The sequence below is a fragment of the Spironucleus salmonicida genome, chromosome 6, assembly GCF_000497125.1.
Source record: "Spironucleus salmonicida strain ATCC 50377 chromosome 6, whole genome shotgun sequence".
Lineage (NCBI taxonomy): Eukaryota > Fornicata > Diplomonadida > Hexamitidae > Spironucleus > Spironucleus salmonicida.
This window is the reverse complement of record NC_090601.1, coordinates 501,251-522,352: the sequence shown is the minus strand read 5'-3', so window position 1 is coordinate 522,352 and position 21,102 is coordinate 501,251. Positions and strand designations below refer to the sequence as shown.

The 21,102-nt window shown below is 26.9% G+C and overlaps 12 protein-coding genes across 12 annotated transcripts; 5 read left to right on the top strand and 7 right to left on the bottom strand. All coding sequences in view use genetic code 6, as the record gives it.

Annotated features, from left to right (window-relative positions):
- Positions 1–2,284: 2,284 nt before the first annotated feature.
- SS50377_25901 (uncharacterized protein) lies at positions 2,285–2,848 on the bottom strand (the record flags this gene model as incomplete). Its single annotated transcript, XM_067909727.1, has 1 exon — positions 2,285–2,848. The coding sequence occupies one exon, from the start codon at positions 2,846–2,848 to the stop codon at positions 2,285–2,287; it is 564 nt and encodes a 187-aa protein (XP_067762483.1).
- Positions 2,849–3,216: 368 nt separating this feature from the next.
- On the bottom strand, positions 3,217–3,819 carry SS50377_25900 (Peroxiredoxin; the record flags this gene model as incomplete). Its single annotated transcript, XM_067909726.1, has 1 exon — positions 3,217–3,819. One exon carries the CDS (start codon positions 3,817–3,819, stop codon positions 3,217–3,219), a length of 603 nt encoding a protein of 200 aa, XP_067762482.1.
- Positions 3,820–4,560: 741 nt separating this feature from the next.
- Positions 4,561–6,297, bottom strand: SS50377_25899 (Cysteine-rich membrane protein 2; the record flags this gene model as incomplete). The annotated part of the gene is made up of 1 exon (XM_067909725.1): positions 4,561–6,297. One exon carries the CDS (start codon positions 6,295–6,297, stop codon positions 4,561–4,563), a length of 1,737 nt encoding a protein of 578 aa, XP_067762481.1.
- A 2,172-nt stretch (positions 6,298–8,469) lies between these two features.
- On the bottom strand, positions 8,470–9,354 carry SS50377_25898 (Cysteine-rich membrane protein 2; the record flags this gene model as incomplete). Its single annotated transcript, XM_067909724.1, has 1 exon — positions 8,470–9,354. One exon carries the CDS (start codon positions 9,352–9,354, stop codon positions 8,470–8,472), a length of 885 nt encoding a protein of 294 aa, XP_067762480.1.
- A 4,135-nt stretch (positions 9,355–13,489) lies between these two features.
- Positions 13,490–14,140, top strand: SS50377_25897 (Beta-phosphoglucomutase; the record flags this gene model as incomplete). Its single annotated transcript, XM_067909723.1, has 1 exon — positions 13,490–14,140. The coding sequence occupies one exon, from the start codon at positions 13,490–13,492 to the stop codon at positions 14,138–14,140; it is 651 nt and encodes a 216-aa protein (XP_067762479.1).
- Positions 14,141–14,495: 355 nt separating this feature from the next.
- On the top strand, positions 14,496–14,984 carry SS50377_25896 (uncharacterized protein; the record flags this gene model as incomplete). Its single annotated transcript, XM_067909722.1, has 1 exon — positions 14,496–14,984. One exon carries the CDS (start codon positions 14,496–14,498, stop codon positions 14,982–14,984), a length of 489 nt encoding a protein of 162 aa, XP_067762478.1.
- Positions 14,985–15,089: 105 nt separating this feature from the next.
- SS50377_25895 (uncharacterized protein) lies at positions 15,090–15,563 on the top strand (the record flags this gene model as incomplete). The annotated part of the gene is made up of 1 exon (XM_067909721.1): positions 15,090–15,563. The coding sequence occupies one exon, from the start codon at positions 15,090–15,092 to the stop codon at positions 15,561–15,563; it is 474 nt and encodes a 157-aa protein (XP_067762477.1).
- A 402-nt stretch (positions 15,564–15,965) lies between these two features.
- SS50377_25894 (uncharacterized protein) lies at positions 15,966–16,454 on the bottom strand (the record flags this gene model as incomplete). Its single annotated transcript, XM_067909720.1, has 1 exon — positions 15,966–16,454. One exon carries the CDS (start codon positions 16,452–16,454, stop codon positions 15,966–15,968), a length of 489 nt encoding a protein of 162 aa, XP_067762476.1.
- Positions 16,455–16,809: 355 nt separating this feature from the next.
- On the bottom strand, positions 16,810–17,460 carry SS50377_25893 (Beta-phosphoglucomutase; the record flags this gene model as incomplete). Its single annotated transcript, XM_067909719.1, has 1 exon — positions 16,810–17,460. The coding sequence occupies one exon, from the start codon at positions 17,458–17,460 to the stop codon at positions 16,810–16,812; it is 651 nt and encodes a 216-aa protein (XP_067762475.1).
- A 543-nt stretch (positions 17,461–18,003) lies between these two features.
- SS50377_25892 (uncharacterized protein) lies at positions 18,004–18,207 on the bottom strand (the record flags this gene model as incomplete). The annotated part of the gene is made up of 1 exon (XM_067909718.1): positions 18,004–18,207. The coding sequence occupies one exon, from the start codon at positions 18,205–18,207 to the stop codon at positions 18,004–18,006; it is 204 nt and encodes a 67-aa protein (XP_067762474.1).
- A 623-nt stretch (positions 18,208–18,830) lies between these two features.
- Positions 18,831–20,072, top strand: SS50377_25891 (uncharacterized protein; the record flags this gene model as incomplete). Its single annotated transcript, XM_067909717.1, has 1 exon — positions 18,831–20,072. The coding sequence occupies one exon, from the start codon at positions 18,831–18,833 to the stop codon at positions 20,070–20,072; it is 1,242 nt and encodes a 413-aa protein (XP_067762473.1).
- A 476-nt stretch (positions 20,073–20,548) lies between these two features.
- Positions 20,549–20,971, top strand: SS50377_25890 (Glucosamine 6-phosphate N-acetyltransferase; the record flags this gene model as incomplete). Its single annotated transcript, XM_067909716.1, has 1 exon — positions 20,549–20,971. The coding sequence occupies one exon, from the start codon at positions 20,549–20,551 to the stop codon at positions 20,969–20,971; it is 423 nt and encodes a 140-aa protein (XP_067762472.1).
- Between the last annotated feature and the right edge of the window lie 131 nt (positions 20,972–21,102).

The following is a 21,102-nucleotide window of genomic DNA, read 5'->3' as shown; positions in this document are numbered from 1 at the left end:
TAATACGAGGAGAGCTAGGATGAATGTAAACATCAGAAAACAACTACTGCTGTCTATCTTTTACTATAGTGGGGAAGGCAGACTAAAGAATTACCATAGCGTTTTTAGTTGTTGATTTTGTTTTTACATTCATTTCAAACAATTAGTTGCGTATTAAAATAATCTTATTATTGTAATACTGATAAAGCTTTATCAGTTTCTTTTCTTATCTTTATAATTTATTATAATAAGGTTAGTTCAAAATCTGTAAAAATATTGAAATAAATTATTATGAGCTATAATAATTAAAATAAATTCTGCTAATAACAATAATTATGTTTTCAATTTTATATGCTCAATTTTCTTTCTTTATATTCGTAAAATAAATATAATTATAACATAAAAGTATATTCTTTAATGAATAAATTATATCAAAATAGATTGCATAAATTAATAGTAAAAATTATTCACAAGTAAAATTATAAGTGTAATAGATAGTAGTCTTATTATTAGTATCTTTATCTAAATTTGTATGAATGAGCTTTTACACAAATAGGAATTATTACTAAAAATTCATTAGTATACATAACTTTCACTGACTAATTCTCATTCAATAACCGTATCAAAACTTACAAATCCTTCAAAATAATCTTTATGCTTAATACGTGGTGAGGTATTATTAAAACTTACATTCCGAAGTAAATTCTACTATCTTTTTTAAACTATAATTGGATGTGCCGCATTCAGTATAACTACAGAGTTGTGCTTCCTGCAATGTTGTTAAGGTTTCATTTTAAAAATATTTTTTAATTATTAATTATATTAATAATTATTAACATTCTAAAAATATTGTGATTATGTTTATACAAATTCTAAAGATGATATATGATATATCTATTTTTATTCAGTCTTTAAACATAATTACTTCTATTGATATAATATAAATAAATTATATTTGGTTCAACTTTTAGTTTTAATAATAAACAAACTCTTCATTGTAAATTATATAATATAATACGAATTTATTAGAATATTTACATCATAGTTTAATTATATAAATATATAAACTTAGGTGTAAATAATAAATCTAGTTTTTTCCTAAAACTTTAAATAGTATGGAAATACAAGAAATATCATATTTAAAGAAATAAAATGAGATGTAACATTAGAATAATTTTTTATGTTAAAAAGAATTATCTCTAGTATGTAATTTTATGTTAATCCTCTTAATAATCCAAACTCTCAAATAACATACAGACCTTCTTGCAATAATCATAGTAATTGAATTGATACGTTTAAATACTAAATAAAATCTAAAAATTATTTAAATTATAAATTGATTACTACGGTACAAATAATTAGTAATTACTGACAGAATGATTGAACTTTGTAGAATATACCCAAATTACTGTCCAATATGGTAAATTTATGCCAAATCTATAAATAATTCATATTAGTGACATTATAGCTAAAACCAACAAGGTAGTGAATATAAAAGAAATAGATCTATTGCATTTAGTAGTCTTATATAACTAAAATTTAGAGAATATATACTCAATGCTAGCAGAGTTAGTAAATTGTATGGTATGAAGATATCTACGTTAATATTTTAACTTATTATTTATTTAAATAGAATGTATATAATAATAAAGTTCACATTTCATAAAATGTAGTCAAGAGTAAAATTTAAAAAAACCAAAACAGCTACAAAGAACCCGACGATTAAAGTGATAAAATAACCTTAAATATAAGTAGAAAGGTTTTTAGGAGTCCCAAAAATTATTTCAGATATTAAAAATTAAAAATAAACTTTAATTTAAGATATCAATCCTTTATTATATATTCCATCTTTTACTATAAACGATACCATAATCAAACTTTCATTCCCTGATGGAATATCAACAATCATTAAAACTAATTAAGAAATGTAATCTTGTTGTCTATATGAATATGCTTCAAATTTAATTTAATATAATAACATTTAAATTCGAAAAGCAAATGGAGATTTATTATAAAATGCTGCTATTAGTGTGAAAAATTATGGTATTTGCGGTGCATTTAAACTATTTGTTGTGTTACTTGATGATTGAATTAATTTAAATAGTGACACTATACTTTTTAAGTGGCAAATAACATTGTTGAATTTAAATTGATATGGAAAATATGCTATTTTCATGAAAAACCTATATCAATATAAACCTATTATTAGTTATAATTGTAAATTTATAATGTAGAACTCAATATTTTAATTTTTTGAAAGATAATCAAATTAAATATTTTATCTTTTATGCTCTTAATAAATATATCACTAAATTCGTCCAGTCTTTATGAGCCTATTTTCACAGACAGAAATACCACGCTTATTCAGCACAGATTTTATGATAGGAGATATGCTCAATTTCGGTATCTATAGTCCTATATTTTCTGAGGCTAATTTTCTATAATTACTACATTCTTAATCTATTTTGTGATGCTCATTTTGTAGTTTAATATACTTTAACTGATACTCTCCAACTACTTCATAAATACTTTATTGGCCTATCTCTTAATCTTTGTGTATATGAAACTTCTAAAGTCGAGTATTCGCAGTAATAATCGTGTTCAAACGTGACTACAAAATTTTATTTTCAGTCTTTAAACCTTCTATGATTCGTGATGTTTCCTACCCATCTTCAATAATATTGGAAGGTTTTTATACTTTATTCTATAAAGCAAAAATTTATGGAGAAAATAAAGTTAATCGTTTATCCAGTGCATCAAATATCAGTCCAAGATGAATAAATATATCTGTATGTGTTCTATATGCATCAATTTTAGATAATGATATAGCTTGATCAATATGCTCTTGATAACGTTCAACTATGTTCATTTTGTAATTATATAAAAATTAATACACTCTATTAATATAATGATTTATCGAATAACATAAGATTAATCTTTTATAATCGTTAAATATGTGCTTGAATAATAGAATTTATATTGAAGATTTTAGAATAAAATTTAAATAGTTGCATTAACTTTATTATATATAATGCGTAAATATATTTTAAAAATGAATTTAAAATACTGTAAATACGAATATTGAAAGTTAATTAATGCTCCTCACTATATAAACCTGATTTACTTTATATATCCCATATATATAAATTTGTCATCATCAAATTTATTGTAAATTCAATACAATAGTATAGCAAATGGGCTATTTATTATACTTTTTAAGTATCGTAAATCAAAATATCAATCAAAATTCCTTTTATAAAATTCCTTTTTCTCCTCTATAGTACCTTTTACTACTTCATCCGGTTTCTCTGGACTCCAACCACAGGGAACCCCAGCCCCTGTTTTGTCTGCATACTAAAAGGCCTGAACAAGCCTCAGACACTCTTCAACGGATCTACCTACTTAAAAATCGTTTACAGTTACAGACCTAACAATCCCAGTATCTGAAATAATAAAAATTCCTCTCAATGCCTTTCCTTATCCCTCAGTTAAAACTCCAAAATCTTGTGACATTTTAGTTGACTTATCAGCAAAAATATCACATTTACACACACCGATACCTCCTTCGCTTTATTCCTAAAGAGACCACGCAAAATGTGTATATTAAGAATCACATGAACCTATTATTATATCGCAAGTATGAATTTTAAGCTAAGCAGAAGCTTCGGAAAAGTGTATTATTTCTGAAGGACAAACGAATGCAAAATCTAAAGGATAAAAGACAATAACAAGATACTTTCCTTTATAATCGGATAATTGGCGTTTTTCAAATGATAATGTTGGCGTGAGGACATCTATTTAGAAATTAGGAGCATGGCTACCTGGTAGTGGAATTGGCATTTAATGATGGAAAGTATATTAAAATTTGTATAATATTTAATGATAATAGGGAGATAACATTAAAACCAACCTTTGTATTGTATAGTTTAGCTTATATGTTAATTTTATTGATATTTTATAATAATATATCATAAATATGTTATGAAATTATATGGTGAATAATTAAGAACATTTTAGATAAGAAAATTCATCATGTTTCAATAATTTGCTCAATTTGAAGACCATATAAACTATGATTTTAATTATGATTTAATGTAACTTATATCGTATTTTTAAGCAAAAAATATGTTTTAATTATTCATCATTATTTAAGTGCTTGTGAAGTTAAAAATTGTTAATAAAATATAAATATGTTAATTTCATATTTTTATGAGACACTAATAACCATTAATATTTAAATTTTATTTGTTAGGGTTTATGACTATTTTAGATAGCTTGTATTTTAATTGATATTATTTGACAATGACATTCCGCAAAATTTATTAAAAATGTTAAATATAATAAGTTGCATGGATAGTAATACTCTACTTAAATTATCCATCTTATTTACGAGCTTAAGATATTTTTACTGTATAAATCTTCTAGTTTACAAAAAACTATATTGTGTTTTATAATTAATCTTTAGAATATAACTGAGTTTATTAATATAAATTAATTTACTCTAAATTAGTAAAATTCTTTTTAGGTTAGTAATAGATAAATTAAATTTTATATAATTTTTTGATTAATATTTAAAAAAAATCAGAGTAATAATTGACTACTTGAAGTTTCTTTTCGAACTAGCATGCTTAAATCATTTAATTTTAATTTTTCTTTTCTTTTTCTGTATTTTACAACAGCAAAAGTAATACCAAGTATAATTAATATTAATAGCAGTATAATTCCAGCTATAATCCCTATTATAGAATTAGTAGAAATATAGCTATTATCACATTTTTCAGGATTTATTGTGCAATCAATGCACACGTGATCTACTAATTATGCACCTTCTACACAAGTATTACACTAACCACTATCACCGCATTAGATACAATTATCAATCTTAACCAAACCACATTAACATTATTCACCTAATTATAACAACATACATTAATTACATTAGTTGGCTTTCAAATACATACCTGATGAGCATGTCTAACATTATGTCCCATTACAGTTTGTACATCCATTTATCATTTAACCATCACAATTACATGGATCTGTATTGTTTTAAGAACAAGTAACACAAATTTAATTCTTTAAAAATGAATTATTTTAACATATATCACATTTCAATCCATTTAAACAAGAACTACAACCAGCTATACACGCTTTGCATGTCTATAAAGATGATGTGGTATCACAGTACATTCCGTTGCCACAAAAATTTTCGGCTTCACAACTACTTAGCTTACATACTTATCCGTCATAAATATAACCGTTAATACATTTTTAACATCCTTATTCTCCGCATTCTGTACAATTCATAATATACTTTTCATTGCATTAACATGAATCACCTTCTATATTATCTGAACATACTTAACATACACCATTAACTAAACTGAATCCATGTATACATGTCTAACAAGAATTTCCTGTGCATAATCCACAATTACTAATTAAGTTATCTCCACATTAGCAACTAAATCCAGTTGGGCCTTATATCTCACATTTTTTACAAAAATTAGCATCCAAATACTCTCCAAAGTGGCATGAAGTGCACAAACTACTACCACCTTTACAAGATGCACATCTTTCTCTGCATTTTATACACGTATTCTGAAGGAGACTGATTTTAAAGCAAAAATAACCTTTATTGCAGTCTAATTCAGTTTAGCACTCGTCAATTACGCATCTATTATACAAAAATCGTCCGCCAGGTAGACAAGTTTTGCAGCTAATGTTGTCTATGCTACAATCTAGGCAGCCACTTATCTATCTATTCCCACATTAACATTTTTAGGCTAGAGTAGTTATAGTTTAGCATGGATCGCAAGTATTATTAGTAGATAAAGTAAAACTTTAGCTGCATTATTTACATTTATTTTAGTTGTTGCATCTAGCACAGTTTTCTGGGCAATTAGAACAAGTTTTTTCAATTGTTAAACTTTAACCCAAAGCGCAAAGTTCACATGTACTTTTATTTTAACAATTTTAACAATTAATCAAGCATTTATTACAGGTTCCATTAGTTAGATAGAAACTGTTTATGCATTTGGTGCATGTAGTTTCGTCTACACAACTATTACAATTTTCCATGCATTTAGTACAACGTTTTTCTTTAATAAAATACCCTAATCGACAATTAGTACACTCATTTTCTTTACATTCAATGCAGTTTCTATCAAGAACAGCTTGTTCACTACAGTGACAAAATGTATGTACTGGCATATTTGGAGTACATTATACACAGAATATTTCATTAATACCAGGATTTACCGGACAATAATTATTAGTCTCGCACTTATTTATAGTATCTGAACATGTTCCTGTCATTTTGTAGGATTTGATTTATTTTCTGATAGAGAATTAAAGTTAGGTATTAATAACAATATAATTTTTCATAGTACATATTATAATTAATGAATATGATATATTTCTAGTTCTGTTTCTTTGAGTATAAATGAGATCCATAATCTTATGATAAAATTATATTATAAATATAAAAGAATAGAAATACAGTTTCTAGTAATATAGTAAAAAATTAATAATAAACCCTTATTTATTAAAATCAGTAATGATATTATATGCTAGATATAATAATTATAAACAATATTTTGTTGATAATTTTTTAATAAATTAGTTATAATTTTTATTAACTAAAAGTTTCTTCAGTGGTTCCTGCATATATATTCATAATTTTATTTTTTAATAATGAACAAAATTCTATAAACTACAAATTAATACTTTAGCAATAATATATATGTTTGCAAACCAGCGGTTTATTTAAGTGAATATCGATTTATGCACGCATTTGATGTGTCATTATTATACATTTAACACTTCTTATAATTTCTATGCCTTGAATGAGCACATTCAATGGGTTTATAGACATTTAATTTATATTTTTCTTGCTCCCTTCCGCTATAATTACATATGCATAATAAAAATCGCTTTAATAATTTCAATTCCATCAACCATAATCAATTTTTTTCTAGCAATATAATACCTAGAAATTATACTATTTTTTTCAAGTTTTAGCTTTACAGATAATTAAGTGTCTGGTTCCTTTCTAGTTTATTTCTAGTTTACTTATCAATCTAATTTTAAAAATACTAAATTGAGTATTATACCCTTCCCTAAGATCAATTTCCTACTCCTTTTTACTAGCCTTGCTCAACACCCACCAACCAAACTGCAATTTTTAACCCCTTAAAGCTACATCAAACTAACTTTTTAAACCAAAACTATCCGTTACTTCCTCGCTCTTTTTATGCATTAACATACTAGCTTCCCGATCGCAATTAATTTAATCACTCTTGAGAGGTTATTTTTGTCATTGGAGTCTTCAGATACGCACCAGAAAAACTACAATTTCTATGCTCTGAAGCGCAGCTATACCGCGTTATGACAGTTATCTCGTACATTGAAAGTCATACCCGCACGATTTGTGCACGTTCGCCTTTCAGCTTCCGCATGAATAAGTTTTAGTCAGAATTCTTCACATCCTGAGAAGCTGCAGCCGGTGTATCGCGCTTGTAGGCCATTTTCAGGGTACATTATCTAACCGTCTTTTGCAGCATGCCTCGATTCGCTGCACAGTTTCGATCGGAGGGCCTTTCGAAGCCGATATTGCAGGTGTGCATTTATGTTCTGTGTTTCAGGAACGCTCTAGGTTCCAGTGGGGTTCCACTTGCAAAATTCACCGTTTTTGCACTCGCCGCTGGCGTCAATGAAGCGGTAAAATGATCTGGCGCGTGAAGACTGAGCAGAGCAGGTTTTGCGCAGCTTTCTGATTTCGTAATTTTCTGGTTAGTTTGCAATGAAGGTACTGGACGGTGCAAATAGCGTCGTCTGGTGATTTTTACATTTGCTGAATGGGCACAAATTTAATTATTTAAAAAATAAGGCATTCGGATTGGAGTGGGGTTTATGAGAGGATAGTAAATTGAGGTGTTAAATACGTATTTATATGGTAATATAGAAATAGCTATATTTCGAGTAATCGTTTAAGGAATTAGAATATTATAATTAATATATAATAGTTCGTTTTTAACATATAGAAAGCCTGCATGAAATCATTAAGTTTATAGTATATAGAATATAAGAAAAAGAAAAATTTATTTATATAAACGATAGTCGGTAAAATAGCTAAGTCGATTACTTATTAAGCATCATTTAAAGAAAAAGGAAATCGTATGGTGTAGTATTTATAATAAATTGATATGAGATATTATGCTTGTAGAAATGCTAAAGTGTAAATCTGATATAAACATGTATAGGAGATTTACGTTAGTTTATAATATTAGCACATAAATATGAAATGTCTTTATGGAAAACTGTTTCTATTATTCAAATCATGCATATTTAATACTAATATTATACTATAGTAATGAGAATTGATATATTTTCATTTACTAATGATATAATCATACTGAGTAAAAATTATCAGTTATCAGTATACATTAATTGCCTATCACTCATTGAACAATATTAATAGATCCAGTGTCATTTTACTTAATTCTTTTTACTTTTTATAATTATCACCATTACAATACCACTAATCGCCCCTACAACAGCCAATACTCCAATAATAATACCAACGATCGCACCACCACTGAGATTATTTTTATTTACAGCAGGATTAACTGGTCTAGTCGGGGTTTTACCATTAAGCCAACATTTTCCACTGATCATCGTATGTCCTTCAACACATTTGTTACATGCCCCACTGTCATCTTTCGCCATACCAATCAAACATACTGAACAGCTATTGCGGTCGTCAGAACATGTGGCGCAGTTTTTGGCACTACCACATGTGCACTCTGAAGTGATATCTTCAGTACAAGTCGCAGGGGTTCCATTATTACAATACTAACCTGTTTATAAACTACTACATTAATCAATACACTTACCTTCAATCGTTAAAACTTAATTTGTTCCACTGCATCCAAGACAAAACGTTTCTGACGAACAAAGAGAGCATCTTCCGGTACACTAGTCACAAATTTATTTATTTATATTACAATAATGCTAATGTTCAGGTAAGCATTAAGAATTGTCAGTACATGAAGGTCTACAGGTAATAGATACTGTATCAAGTGTGTATCCGTCGTTACACTTAGTACATCCTTTCCCAGTAATACATTCTGCACAATTTGCCACACAACTATTATCTTATTTTGTTTTCTACATTAAGAATTTAGAACATTTCCCATTAGCACATTCAAGGCAATTTTCAGTTACCTGATAATCTTAGCAGAAGCACCCTTGGCCTTGTTGTATATCATCTGAGCAGGGTAAACACTAAACTTACTTAGCATCTGTGGCGGGACAGTAATGATTTTACTTGCACTGCTAGGAGGTTGTAGAACATGTTCCTGAAGCTGTCATTTTAAACTCAGCTAGTTTTGGGTTACTTGGTATTTGTTAAGATATTATATATTTTTGGAATTTAAGTAAATTCCATATCCATTAGTTATAAAAATCTATACTTTAATAAAAACATAAATATTCATTTTATCACAGAAACATTTATTCATTTATGATTGTTATAATTAATTAATATTATAGTGGACTATCCCGAAACCGTTTTTACTTACTTCTAGTATAAAATTTATATAGCTCATTAAAGGAATAATATAGATATAATATTTTAGTTTATAATAATAATCAACAACATGCTCAATATGTATCAAATTTTAAATAAATTATATATAATACTTTGTATTTATTATTACTGCTATCTAACATTATCTTAAAAATCAATATATAAATAAAACGGGTTCAAATAATTATCATTCTATTATATACAGCCATTATCTATTGTTAATTAATTTACATAAATAATCAATTAGCATAAATATTCAATTAGCATAAATATTCAATTATCTCAGACTAATCCTTAATACTCGTGCAACTTTACTCGGAAACTCCGAAATGCAAGTTAAGACTTATAGTTATGCCTGGTTTATACAACTTAATACTAGCAATACTTAAATTAACTTATTATGCTAACTCCAACCTACCAGCTCTTGTTAACATCAATTAAAAAGTATAAGGTTATAGTTGGAATTAGGATATAACCTCACTGGATATTTTTGATCTTATAACACAAAATACTATAAGTTTTAATAATTATGATATTCGTAATAAATATTTTCATAGTGTTTGAAGCTGATTTAGTGATAAAGCCGTATTTTTAGAGTAAATTAATTTGTATTTAAATACTAATGGTTGTAACTTATGCCTAAATTCGATGATTTACATAAAATTTATAGAATCTGCATGAATAACTCGAACATAAATTTAAATAGTGCTAATTATAAAATGACGCTGATTTTACCTGATAAATTGTACATATTAATCTAACTAACTTTTAAATATTTCCTAACCCATAGATGTATTCCCTCATATCTCTGAGAAACTATCTTCTACTGTAATTTTAGTCATATCAAATTTACTTTATAACATCAAATTATCACATTTTTAAATAGATCCTTTTGCCATGTTGCTTTTTATAAGCTGAATTTCTTTTTTATTTTTTATTTATATTAGTTTTATATGTGAAAATGTATGCTTTCTGCTCATTGCTGACTTAAACTCATTCTCATTGACCTTCTACTATGCATTCCTGCTATTATTTAATTTTATAAAAGAGTCATGCAGTAGTTCTTTTTCCTTGAATTCTTTTTGCTTTTTAACAGATTTTTAATATCTTTCTAGATTTTTAAGAGTGAAAGCAAAATTTTCATTATCTCGAGGGGATTACATCGATTAAAGTGGTATCACGCCTTATAAATATAGTATAATAGTAATATATATAAATAATGTTTTTTAATTTAATATAAAATTATATAATAATCATAATATATTATATTTATTTTACTTTAATAAGTAAATTATACACTAAGAACTACACAGTACAAATTATAATATAAACGATGAAAACATGAAATCTACACAATGTCTTCATATTCTATTTACTTTAACACTTGGAATAAAAATTGAAAATATGTTTAGTTATTTTCGAAAAGATTATTATTAATAAATTTGTATTTAATCATTAAAGCGAAATTATAATATATTATTTCTAGAATATATAGCTTGCAGAAATGTTATAACTACACTGCATTAGTATATATTAGTTATAAATTATATATTTATAGTTTATTTATAATGTATATTTAATGTTACGTGACTTTTTTAATTATGATCATACAATATATATTATAATTATCATTGGGCATAAAGAGAATGTTAAAAGATGGTGTCAATTGCCAATGCTATGTTTATATTATTTTATAGTCTTCTCATTTAAATAAAATTTTATATTTGTGACATGATTTGTTATATTTTTAATAACAAAATTGCTCTTGATTTATTAGATAATGATAAATAATTTACTTACTAAATTAATATTAATTTTCAATTAATTAAAAATAATATATACAGAATACCTTATAAATTAGTTATATGTTATTATATAATAATCAGCATGTTTAATAATCAAATTAGATAATTAATTAAATTTAAATATAAGTATAAAGACTTTTTATTTACTATTTTTTAATCAATACTTTATATTAATAATAAATAATCATTATTTGCACAGTTCATTTTTTACTAATAAAGAAATACTAAATAATATGTCGATAAAATAACTTATATTAAAATAAGCCATATAAATTATATAAATCTTATATATTACTAACTAAACAAAAAATTATTAATGGGTTCGTAATATTCAGAAATAACATCAGACAATCCAGAAAATATAAAAAAAGAATATAAAATAAAAGAGTAAAATGTAGACAACACTGATTGTGTCTAATTTTTTGTATCTAATATGTGTGTATAGAAAAATGATTTGACAGAGACTTTTGGAATTCCCTCATTTCAGATGGATATCAGACGAAGATCAGAAGAATCGGATGCAGGTAGCAATATAAATTTTATTATTAATAAACTGGAGTAAGATGTAGAAGGTTTGGTGTTAAATATATTAAAAGAGGATAGTCTTAGATCGATAGATGAGTGATTATTTTTTGTGTAAATATAAATATATTACAGTATTAAGCAGCAAATATTATACTGGCGAACATTTATTTTATTAAAATGTATCTTCTGATTTTACCTAAGAAATAACTAAAGTTTTTTAATTTTTTAATCAATTGAATTAACCGGACTACACAATATTATGGAATAATACGGATTGATAACTAATTCTGAAACATGTCAATTATCACATAACTTAACTAAAATTTGTAATTCTGTTATTCACATTTCGTTAAAGTAATATGAATATAAATAACACATGTTAATGTGAAGTAAAGTTATTTTATTATCTTTGATAATAGTAATCTATGTAGTACTTCAATTTTTCCTCATATTATAATGCTATTAATATTTTTTTAATTTACAGTGAGCCACACTTAGATAATGATTTTAATAAATAATTTAATCATTTGAGTGATTAAAAAACTAATCTATATATAATGGATTTTGCTAGTTTTAATTAGTATAAATTTATAAGTATAATAAGATAACTTACATAGTTCTATAAGAGTAAAATATTTTTTCTCATTTTTTATTTTAAAGATAATGTTCAATTAAGAATTATAATTTATATTGGTGATATTTTCTATGTTTTAAAACAAGTAAAAAATACAAGAATATTTATATATAAAGTTATATTGTATCTCATATTTACTATATTCTGAAAATCTATTATAATTTGATATAAATATATTATAATTATAATTAAATAATTCTATAAATAATCCATTAAAACTTTATCCTATAATAATCAAATACCTATAATCGTTTTTATTCATTCTAAAAATGAGACCTATAGTGAAACCACTAAAATAACTAAATAAAGGCTATAAAATGTCAAATTTTTTACATAGAACGATTATTCCTGATTAATTATCACATAAACATGATTTTAATAAATTTTAAACATCGTTTATTTAAGAATAACCAAATAATTATAGACTAGCCGCAAATAAAATTTCTGCTTAATAATTTTTAGTATTTGATTATAGTATTATCGGTAAAATGTAGTTAGAGAAAATTATTGAAGATGATTGATTCATAAACCAATTTAGATTTACTGTTCTCGACGATTTTAGTTTTTAATAAATAATTGATATACTGATACTAGATATATTTATATCATTACTATTATTTTAATTTTCATAATATTAACTTAATGCTATATATTGATTAATATATTGATATAGACGTAAATACTTTGTAAATACAGGTAATATTATTTTATAATAAAACCTGATATTTATTTAAAAAAGCTTCTTATTTCTATCTACTGATCATATTAATTCTTAAATATAATATATTTCAACTCACCTAATCAAATTATAAGTTTTAATTTTTATATGAATGTTTATATTTAAATTAAATTGTATAAGACTATTCATTCTAAAATATATACTGTTTTCACCCTACGCCTTACTACACCCGACCTAGCCCGGAGCGTTATATACAATAATATATCCCTTCCAAAATGCAGCCGGCCATCCGCGATATCCCTTGCTTCATCTTCGACTTCGATGGTACCATCTTCGACTCTGACGAGGCACTGATAAAGCACGATACAATGTTTCTTTCCAACTATGGCACGTTTACATTCGACAGAAGACAACACAGGGATTAAATTTGCGGATTCACAGCGCTGGACTACATGCATTTTCTCAAGCGTGAACTCCAGCTGGAACCACCAGTTGAGGCACTTTATGAAGAATTCACTCGTGCAGCTCTGGCTATTTACAATGATTGCACGGTAATTCACGGTGCCTTGAATCTATTAACTACACTGAAGGAACTTGGTAAGCGGGTTGGTATTGCGACAGCAAACTCAGCTGATGCAGTCAATCAGTTTTTGTCATCAAACACCCAATTTTCAAATCTGGTCGACGTGGTTGTGTCATGTGAGGAGGTTGAGGTCTGCAAGCCTAACCCAGAGGTATATATCCGATGTGCATAGAAACTAGGGTATGATATTTCTTGCTGTGTGATTCTAGAGGATTCTCTTGTTGGCCTTAGAGGAGCTCGAGCTAGTGGTGCAAAGGTTTATGGAGTGCTAGCGGAGCCAGACTACCAGCGGCAATAACTGTGCGACTGGTGGGGGTATGATCTTACCCAAGTCCTAGATTGATGCATGTATTATAATAAATCGTGGTATGAGCATTCGTGGATTAGTATTAAACATTTAATGAAATATATTTACATAGTTGGAACAGTTTGTATCATTAAATTGTTAGTAAGCTTACTTACTAATGGAATACTTTTCACAATAATAATACTGAGAATATGTCCGTTGAAAAGGATTTATATCTACGCAAAAATAAGTTCTACGTTATTTTTAATACATTTATTGCTACCAAGCCTGGTAACAAAGTAATTTAGTAGTATTTATCAATGCGATATAATGGATTGGTATCAGGTTGAGTTATTTATTCTATAAATTATTAGAATTTACTAATTTGTTTTAGTTTTTTCAAAAATTTAAAATGAAGAAATAATAAGAATAAATTGCGCGCAAGTTATATTCTAAAGTCTAAATATATGAATAATGGATTGTATACACAAATTAATTGAAAAATACTCATAATTTATTAGTGATAAGCTTGTTATTTTAATTTCATAAATCTATTTTTGCCCTCTTAGTAATAGGTTTTTTGGTATATTTATTTTATCTAAGCATGAACAATTCATTTATTTATATTTTTACTCCTTTTGCATTGTAATTTCAATAGTTAAAAAACTTCTATATAAATTAGTAATCAACGGAATGCAAAAATGCTGATGCAAATGATTCTCATTTTATGTCACTAAAGCTTTAGTTTTCAATATCACTAGGGAGGTCAGTAGAAAATTTGAAATCATAGTTAATTTCACATTATTTAGAAACTAAGTCTACGCATATTGCCGCTTAGTCTATTTATTCCATTATTGAAATTTCATCAACTATTAAATCGTAAGCAGTGTTTCGTACTTGAATTTTCTTGTACTGATTTATAATGATCTCCATTTTTGGAAAGATATATTATATTGTCATCATGTTTGACTATATAATTATAAGTATATTGTATATGATAGCTAAAATGAAAGAAAAAATCTAAGCCGATGATGTTTAAGAAAATAAGTTTGAATTAGCATTCAATTAGGATAGAAAGTATTTATTAACCTAAGCTTTGTTTTTAGATTATGAAATAACAGAAGATCAAAAGAAAACTTATATACCAAAAATATCTTTTAATAAACCAGAAGCTATACATATTATTGATGAATCATATACCAATGATAATAAAAGACAATAACATTCTAGACTCTAAACGAAAAGAGTCCATTAAAGATAGAATTAGGCTAGTTTATCATGTTAATAACTTCCATAATAGCCAATATATGATATTGAACATTTATTTCCAAGATACGAAATTTAAAATAATTATATTCGGGCTATTTCTCCAATGTAAGTGAAAAGAAACGGATAAAGATCTGTTGAGCGCAGACTTAAGCCAGTCTGTAGCTGTTAAGTTCTACCAAGTTTTGATGGTAAGATTATTGGTAGGTAATGATATACTAACCATTTTTTTACTAACTGTATTTTATGTACCAGCGCCCTTCATTTATTTACAAGAAGTAAAAAGTAATTGATATGGAAAAGTTAATGGATAAATACGGAATAGATAGTTATGTTAGAATTCCAGTATATATTAAGTTATCAAAAGAATTATAAAAAACGTTGGTGATCGATAAACGAGAATAATATTTAATTAAGACGACTGAAATTGGATAAAAATTAATTATTTAGGTAAAATAGCGTCAAATTCGACGATTTAATGGATCTGCATTTAAAAAAATTGTTAGTTATTTATCTTAACTTTAAGATTAAGATATTAGTTCTAGTGATTAATATTAGTGACAATATAATCTATCTTTCCAAAAATGGAGATCATTATAAATCAGTACAAGAAAATTCAAGTACGAAACACTGCTTACGATTTAATAGTTGATGAAATTTCAATAATGGAATAAATAGACTAAGCGGCAATATGCGTAGACTTAGTTTCTAAATAATGTGAAATTAACTATGATTTCAAATTTTCTACTGACCTCCCTAGTGATATTGAAAACTAAAGCTTTAGTGACATAAAATGAGAATCATTTGCATCAGCATTTTTGCATTCCGTTGATTACTAATTTATATAGAAGTTTTTTAACTATTGAAATTACAATGCAAAAGGAGTAAAAATATAAATAAATGAATTGTTCATGCTTAGATAAAATAAATATACCAAAAAACCTATTACTAAGAGGGCAAAAATAGATTTATGAAATTAAAATAACAAGCTTATCACTAATAAATTATGAGTATTTTTCAATTAATTTGTGTATACAATCCATTATTCATATATTTAGACTTTAGAATATAACTTGCGCGCAATTTATTCTTATTATTTCTTCATTTTAAATTTTTGAAAAAACTAAAACAAATTAGTAAATTCTAATAATTTATAGAATAAATAACTCAACCTGATACCAATCCATTATATCGCATTGATAAATACTACTAAATTACTTTGTTACCAGGCTTGGTAGCAATAAATGTATTAAAAATAACGTAGAACTTATTTTTGCGTAGATATAAATCCTTTTCAACGGACATATTCTCAGTATTATTATTGTGAAAAGTATTCCATTAGTAAGTAAGCTTACTAACAATTTAAGGATACAAACTGTTCCAACTATGTAAATATATTTCATTAAATGTTTAATACTAATCCACGAATGCTCATACCACGATTTATTATAATACATGCATCAATCTAGGACTTGGGTAAGATCATACCCCCACCAGTCGCACAGTTATTGCCGCTGGTAGTCTGGCTCCGCTAGCACTCCATAAACCTTTGCACCACTAGCTCGAGCTCCTCTAAGGCCAACAAGAGAATCCTCTAGAATCACACAGCAAGAAATATCATACCCTAGTTTCTATGCACATCGGATATATACCTCTGGGTTAGGCTTGCAGACCTCAACCTCCTCACATGACACAACCACGTCGACCAGATTTGAAAATTGGGTGTTTGATGACAAAAACTGATTGACTGCATCAGCTGAGTTTGCTGTCGCAATACCAACCCGCTTACCAAGTGCCTTCAGTGTAGTTAATAGATTCAAGGCACCGTGAATTACCGTGCAATCATTGTAAATAGCCAGAGCTGCACGAGTGAATTCTTCATAAAGTGCCTCAACTGGTGGTTCCAGCTGGAGTTCACGCTTGAGAAAATGCATGTAGTCCAGCGCTGTGAATCCGCAAATTTAATCCCTGTGTTGTCTTCTGTCGAATGTAAACGTGCCATAGTTGGAAAGAAACATTGTATCGTGCTTTATCAGTGCCTCGTCAGAGTCGAAGATGGTACCATCGAAGTCGAAGATGAAGCAAGGGATATCGCGGATGGCCGGCTGCATTTTGGAAGGGATATATTATTGTATATAACGCTCCGGGCTAGGTCAGGCATAATCGGATGGATAGAAGAATCATTTGTAATTTTTGATGTCTTAATTATTAATTCTTAGATAACAGATAATTATCTTTATCTGAATAGAACTAATTACTCAATAGACTATCTCATTAGAGAGGTTAATACATTAATATTTTAATTTTACTTTCTGTAATTCTGAATATTAATAACGTAATAATAACTTATTAAATAAACTGGTGGTAAAAGAGAATAGATTGCCTTGATTCCCAACAAAACACTAGACACCTTTTATTAAATAATCTATTAATCAATTTTTACTTTGAAAAATCAACTCGATTTTCAGTTACAATCTAAGATTTAAAAACTATTTTAGTTAAACGAAATTCATAAACATATAAATCATTAATAAACTAGCTGCTCACCTATATATTCTCGTAAACTCACAAATTTTAAGAACTCTTTTTTCAAAATTATATACATAATTTATACCTTTTAGTCATAAAATCAGATAAAATTAAACCCTGAATTTTCAGCTATTATCTCCTTCGAATAGCTTGTCGAAGCCCTGTACGACCTCTCCCTCCTCCATTTTTTCGCTGTTGTCAAAACTGCTAAACTCACAAAAACTGCTATTGCTGCAGTTTCCAGGTATGCTGAGTTTAAGTGAAGAAATGCTATTTGATAAGGTTGCAGATAGAGCACCTTAAATTGCAGAATATTCAGAGCAATCCATTTGAATACATTTGTCAGAATTGTTTGAGGACGAGTGAAAAATGAAATTCAATTTCAATTTTGAGAGATTGAATCTGATTTTCTTATAGTTTATTTGCTGGGTAAATTTAGTGTTTAAGAAGCTGAAAAGATCGGTTTTGCTCTGGTCTATGTTTAGCTAGGAACAAAGATTTTAATAGTGGAAAAGCGGGTGGTTGATGCATTTTTTGAGCAGTTTCGGGTTTTAAGTAATTTTTAAGAAGTCTGGGCCGAAGTAAGTGGTCAAAATATTGTTCATTTAATGGGTTCATATATTAATAAATTAGCATTATATTATATATAATAAATAGAATAATTGCAACTAAGTAAGAGTTCTATTATTATCTATATTTAATTTACATATTTATTAGTATGATAATTATTTAAAAATATTCTAAAATATTTAATATTTAATTATCTCCTTAAATAGAAATACAAATTAATATTTTATTATATTATTTAATTCATTTAATATTTTGTAAAATTATAATTAACTAATTATATATAATTTTAAATTATTTTATATATTTTTAAATATTGATTATTTGATAAAAACTAACATTCTATCTAAATCTATAAAATAGTTAAATCTTTATCTTTGCACAAATGGACTTTGATGATATGTTTAATTTTAATGAGGCAACAAAACCAGTTCAACCGAATAACGAAATAGATATATTGGTAAATAAAGAATAAGATCCTTTTGAGAACTAACAGGAGAGTTTTGATTAAAATAATAATTGGGACCAGGCTGCTGATTCTTGGGGTGCTACTACAAATGACCAATGGGATTAGAATTAAAATAATGAAACATAAGTTTATGATTAGAATGAGCATTAGGTTGTATAATAACAGCAAAACTAGGCAGTTGAGTTTGATCCTTTTGCTTAAGAAGTGATAGCGCAATAAACGGTAGCAGAGCCTGATGTTTAAAAAGAAGTTAAAGATGAAGAATGGGGCAACGAATGGGTAGAACCAGTTCAATAAGAAGCTGTCTCAGTTCCTTTACCAGTTGAAAATGTTTTTGAAGAACCTAAACAGGTATAATAGCAGCCTATTATTGAGTTTTAACCTTAGTTAGAGGATTTTGATGAATTTATAGCTAAATCTACGCCGAATTTGCCACCTCTAGTGCTCACATCTTCACAATAAGCCTACATACCAATTGTTAGTTAAATTGCTGAAATTTAACAACCATAAGATATTAATGTTACTGCATAATCGTATGTATCTTCTTCATAAATTTAACAATAAAAATAAAGTATATAAGATGTTTCCTAAATAGGTATTACCACTTAATAACAAGTCTCTTAACTTTAAGAAATAACTGCATAACCTATAGCTTCTGAGAGTGTATAAAGTTGTTTAATAAATAATGACAGCATCCCTCTGCCTTCTATGTATCACGCTAATAATGAATAATTTAACGTCATTGTATAGTAGTTAAAGTAAGAATAAGAGGCACACAGGCAACTTTAAAGAGATATCGAGATTGTGAATTTCTTTTAGCCTTCATAGCCTGCAACAAAAGAAGTCTAGCTATTACTTAATAACTTCTAAATTTATGTCGAAAATAATAATATTTATGAGCTTAAATAATAAAACAGCATTTACTTAAAATAGTTATCCGAACATGAAAAGTAGAACTAAAATAAGCCTTAATCATAAGAACATTACTATTAAACTTAAATTTCTCTCCTTTAAAAAGAATTATTATAAAAAGACGAACAGTAGTTTTAAATACATCAAAATAACATTGTGGAGTTGAGAAAGAAAAATGAATAGATAACAAAGCTTCTTAAACAAATTGATTAACAATAGAGAGGTATTATTGATTTTTAGAAGTGAAGTCATTTTTTAAATATAATATATTAAATATTTCTTTGATATTATACTATAGCAATATATTTTTTCGCAAATTTAAAATTAATTAGAATATGCCGATCTCCTTTTTTCAATTTGCAACAAAACTACCTAAGGTGATTTATATCTTAGTTGTAAATGAAAATACTTATGATAATATCTTAGTAAAATAAATGACTGTATCTTTTTCAATTATATCATACAATTCACGAATATTAATTTCAGTCTAAATAATCATGCTGGTTTAAACTATCGTAATGATACCTGAAATTCAATATTTACCTCAGTTGCACTGTAACTTATTATAGTTCTTTCAGCAATTTAACTACTTTATCATAATTATTAATCTAAATATTTAATTTCTAATCAATATTATATCATTCACAAGGTTATTAATAGTTTTGTATATTTCTTTCATTTTATAATATTAATACATATTAAATTGATTCTCATCTTAAAAAATGAATATCAGAACTATAACATCTTTAGATGTTACCCAGCTTCTCCCTCTTTATTCATAACTTACTAATACTTCATAACCATCGTAGATATTCATTGATACTTTTTTTGACGCGTTAAAATCCCCATTTCATAATATTTTTGTATATGAAATTGACAACTAAATTATCGGTGCAGCAACACTTTTAGTCGAACTAAAGTTAACACATGGTGGTAGCAGAGTTGGCCACATTGAGGAGGTGGTTGTTGATACAAGATACAGAAGGAAGGGAATAGGGAAAATGCTAGTTCAACATATAATTGCTGAAGCCAAGAGACTAGGTTGTTATAAAGTAATTTTAGATTGCGGTAATGATGTCAAGAATTTTTATGAGAGTTGTGGTTTAAAGGGTAAAGGTTGCTGTATGGGAGTTTATTTTGAGTGATATCTAACGGAATTAATTATATATTATTTATAATAGTGACAATAATTAATAATTCTTTTGAGTATTTTTATATCTTGACTAGAAACTAGGAGTATGAAGATTGTAGTGACCTGTAATTTATATCTGAACCA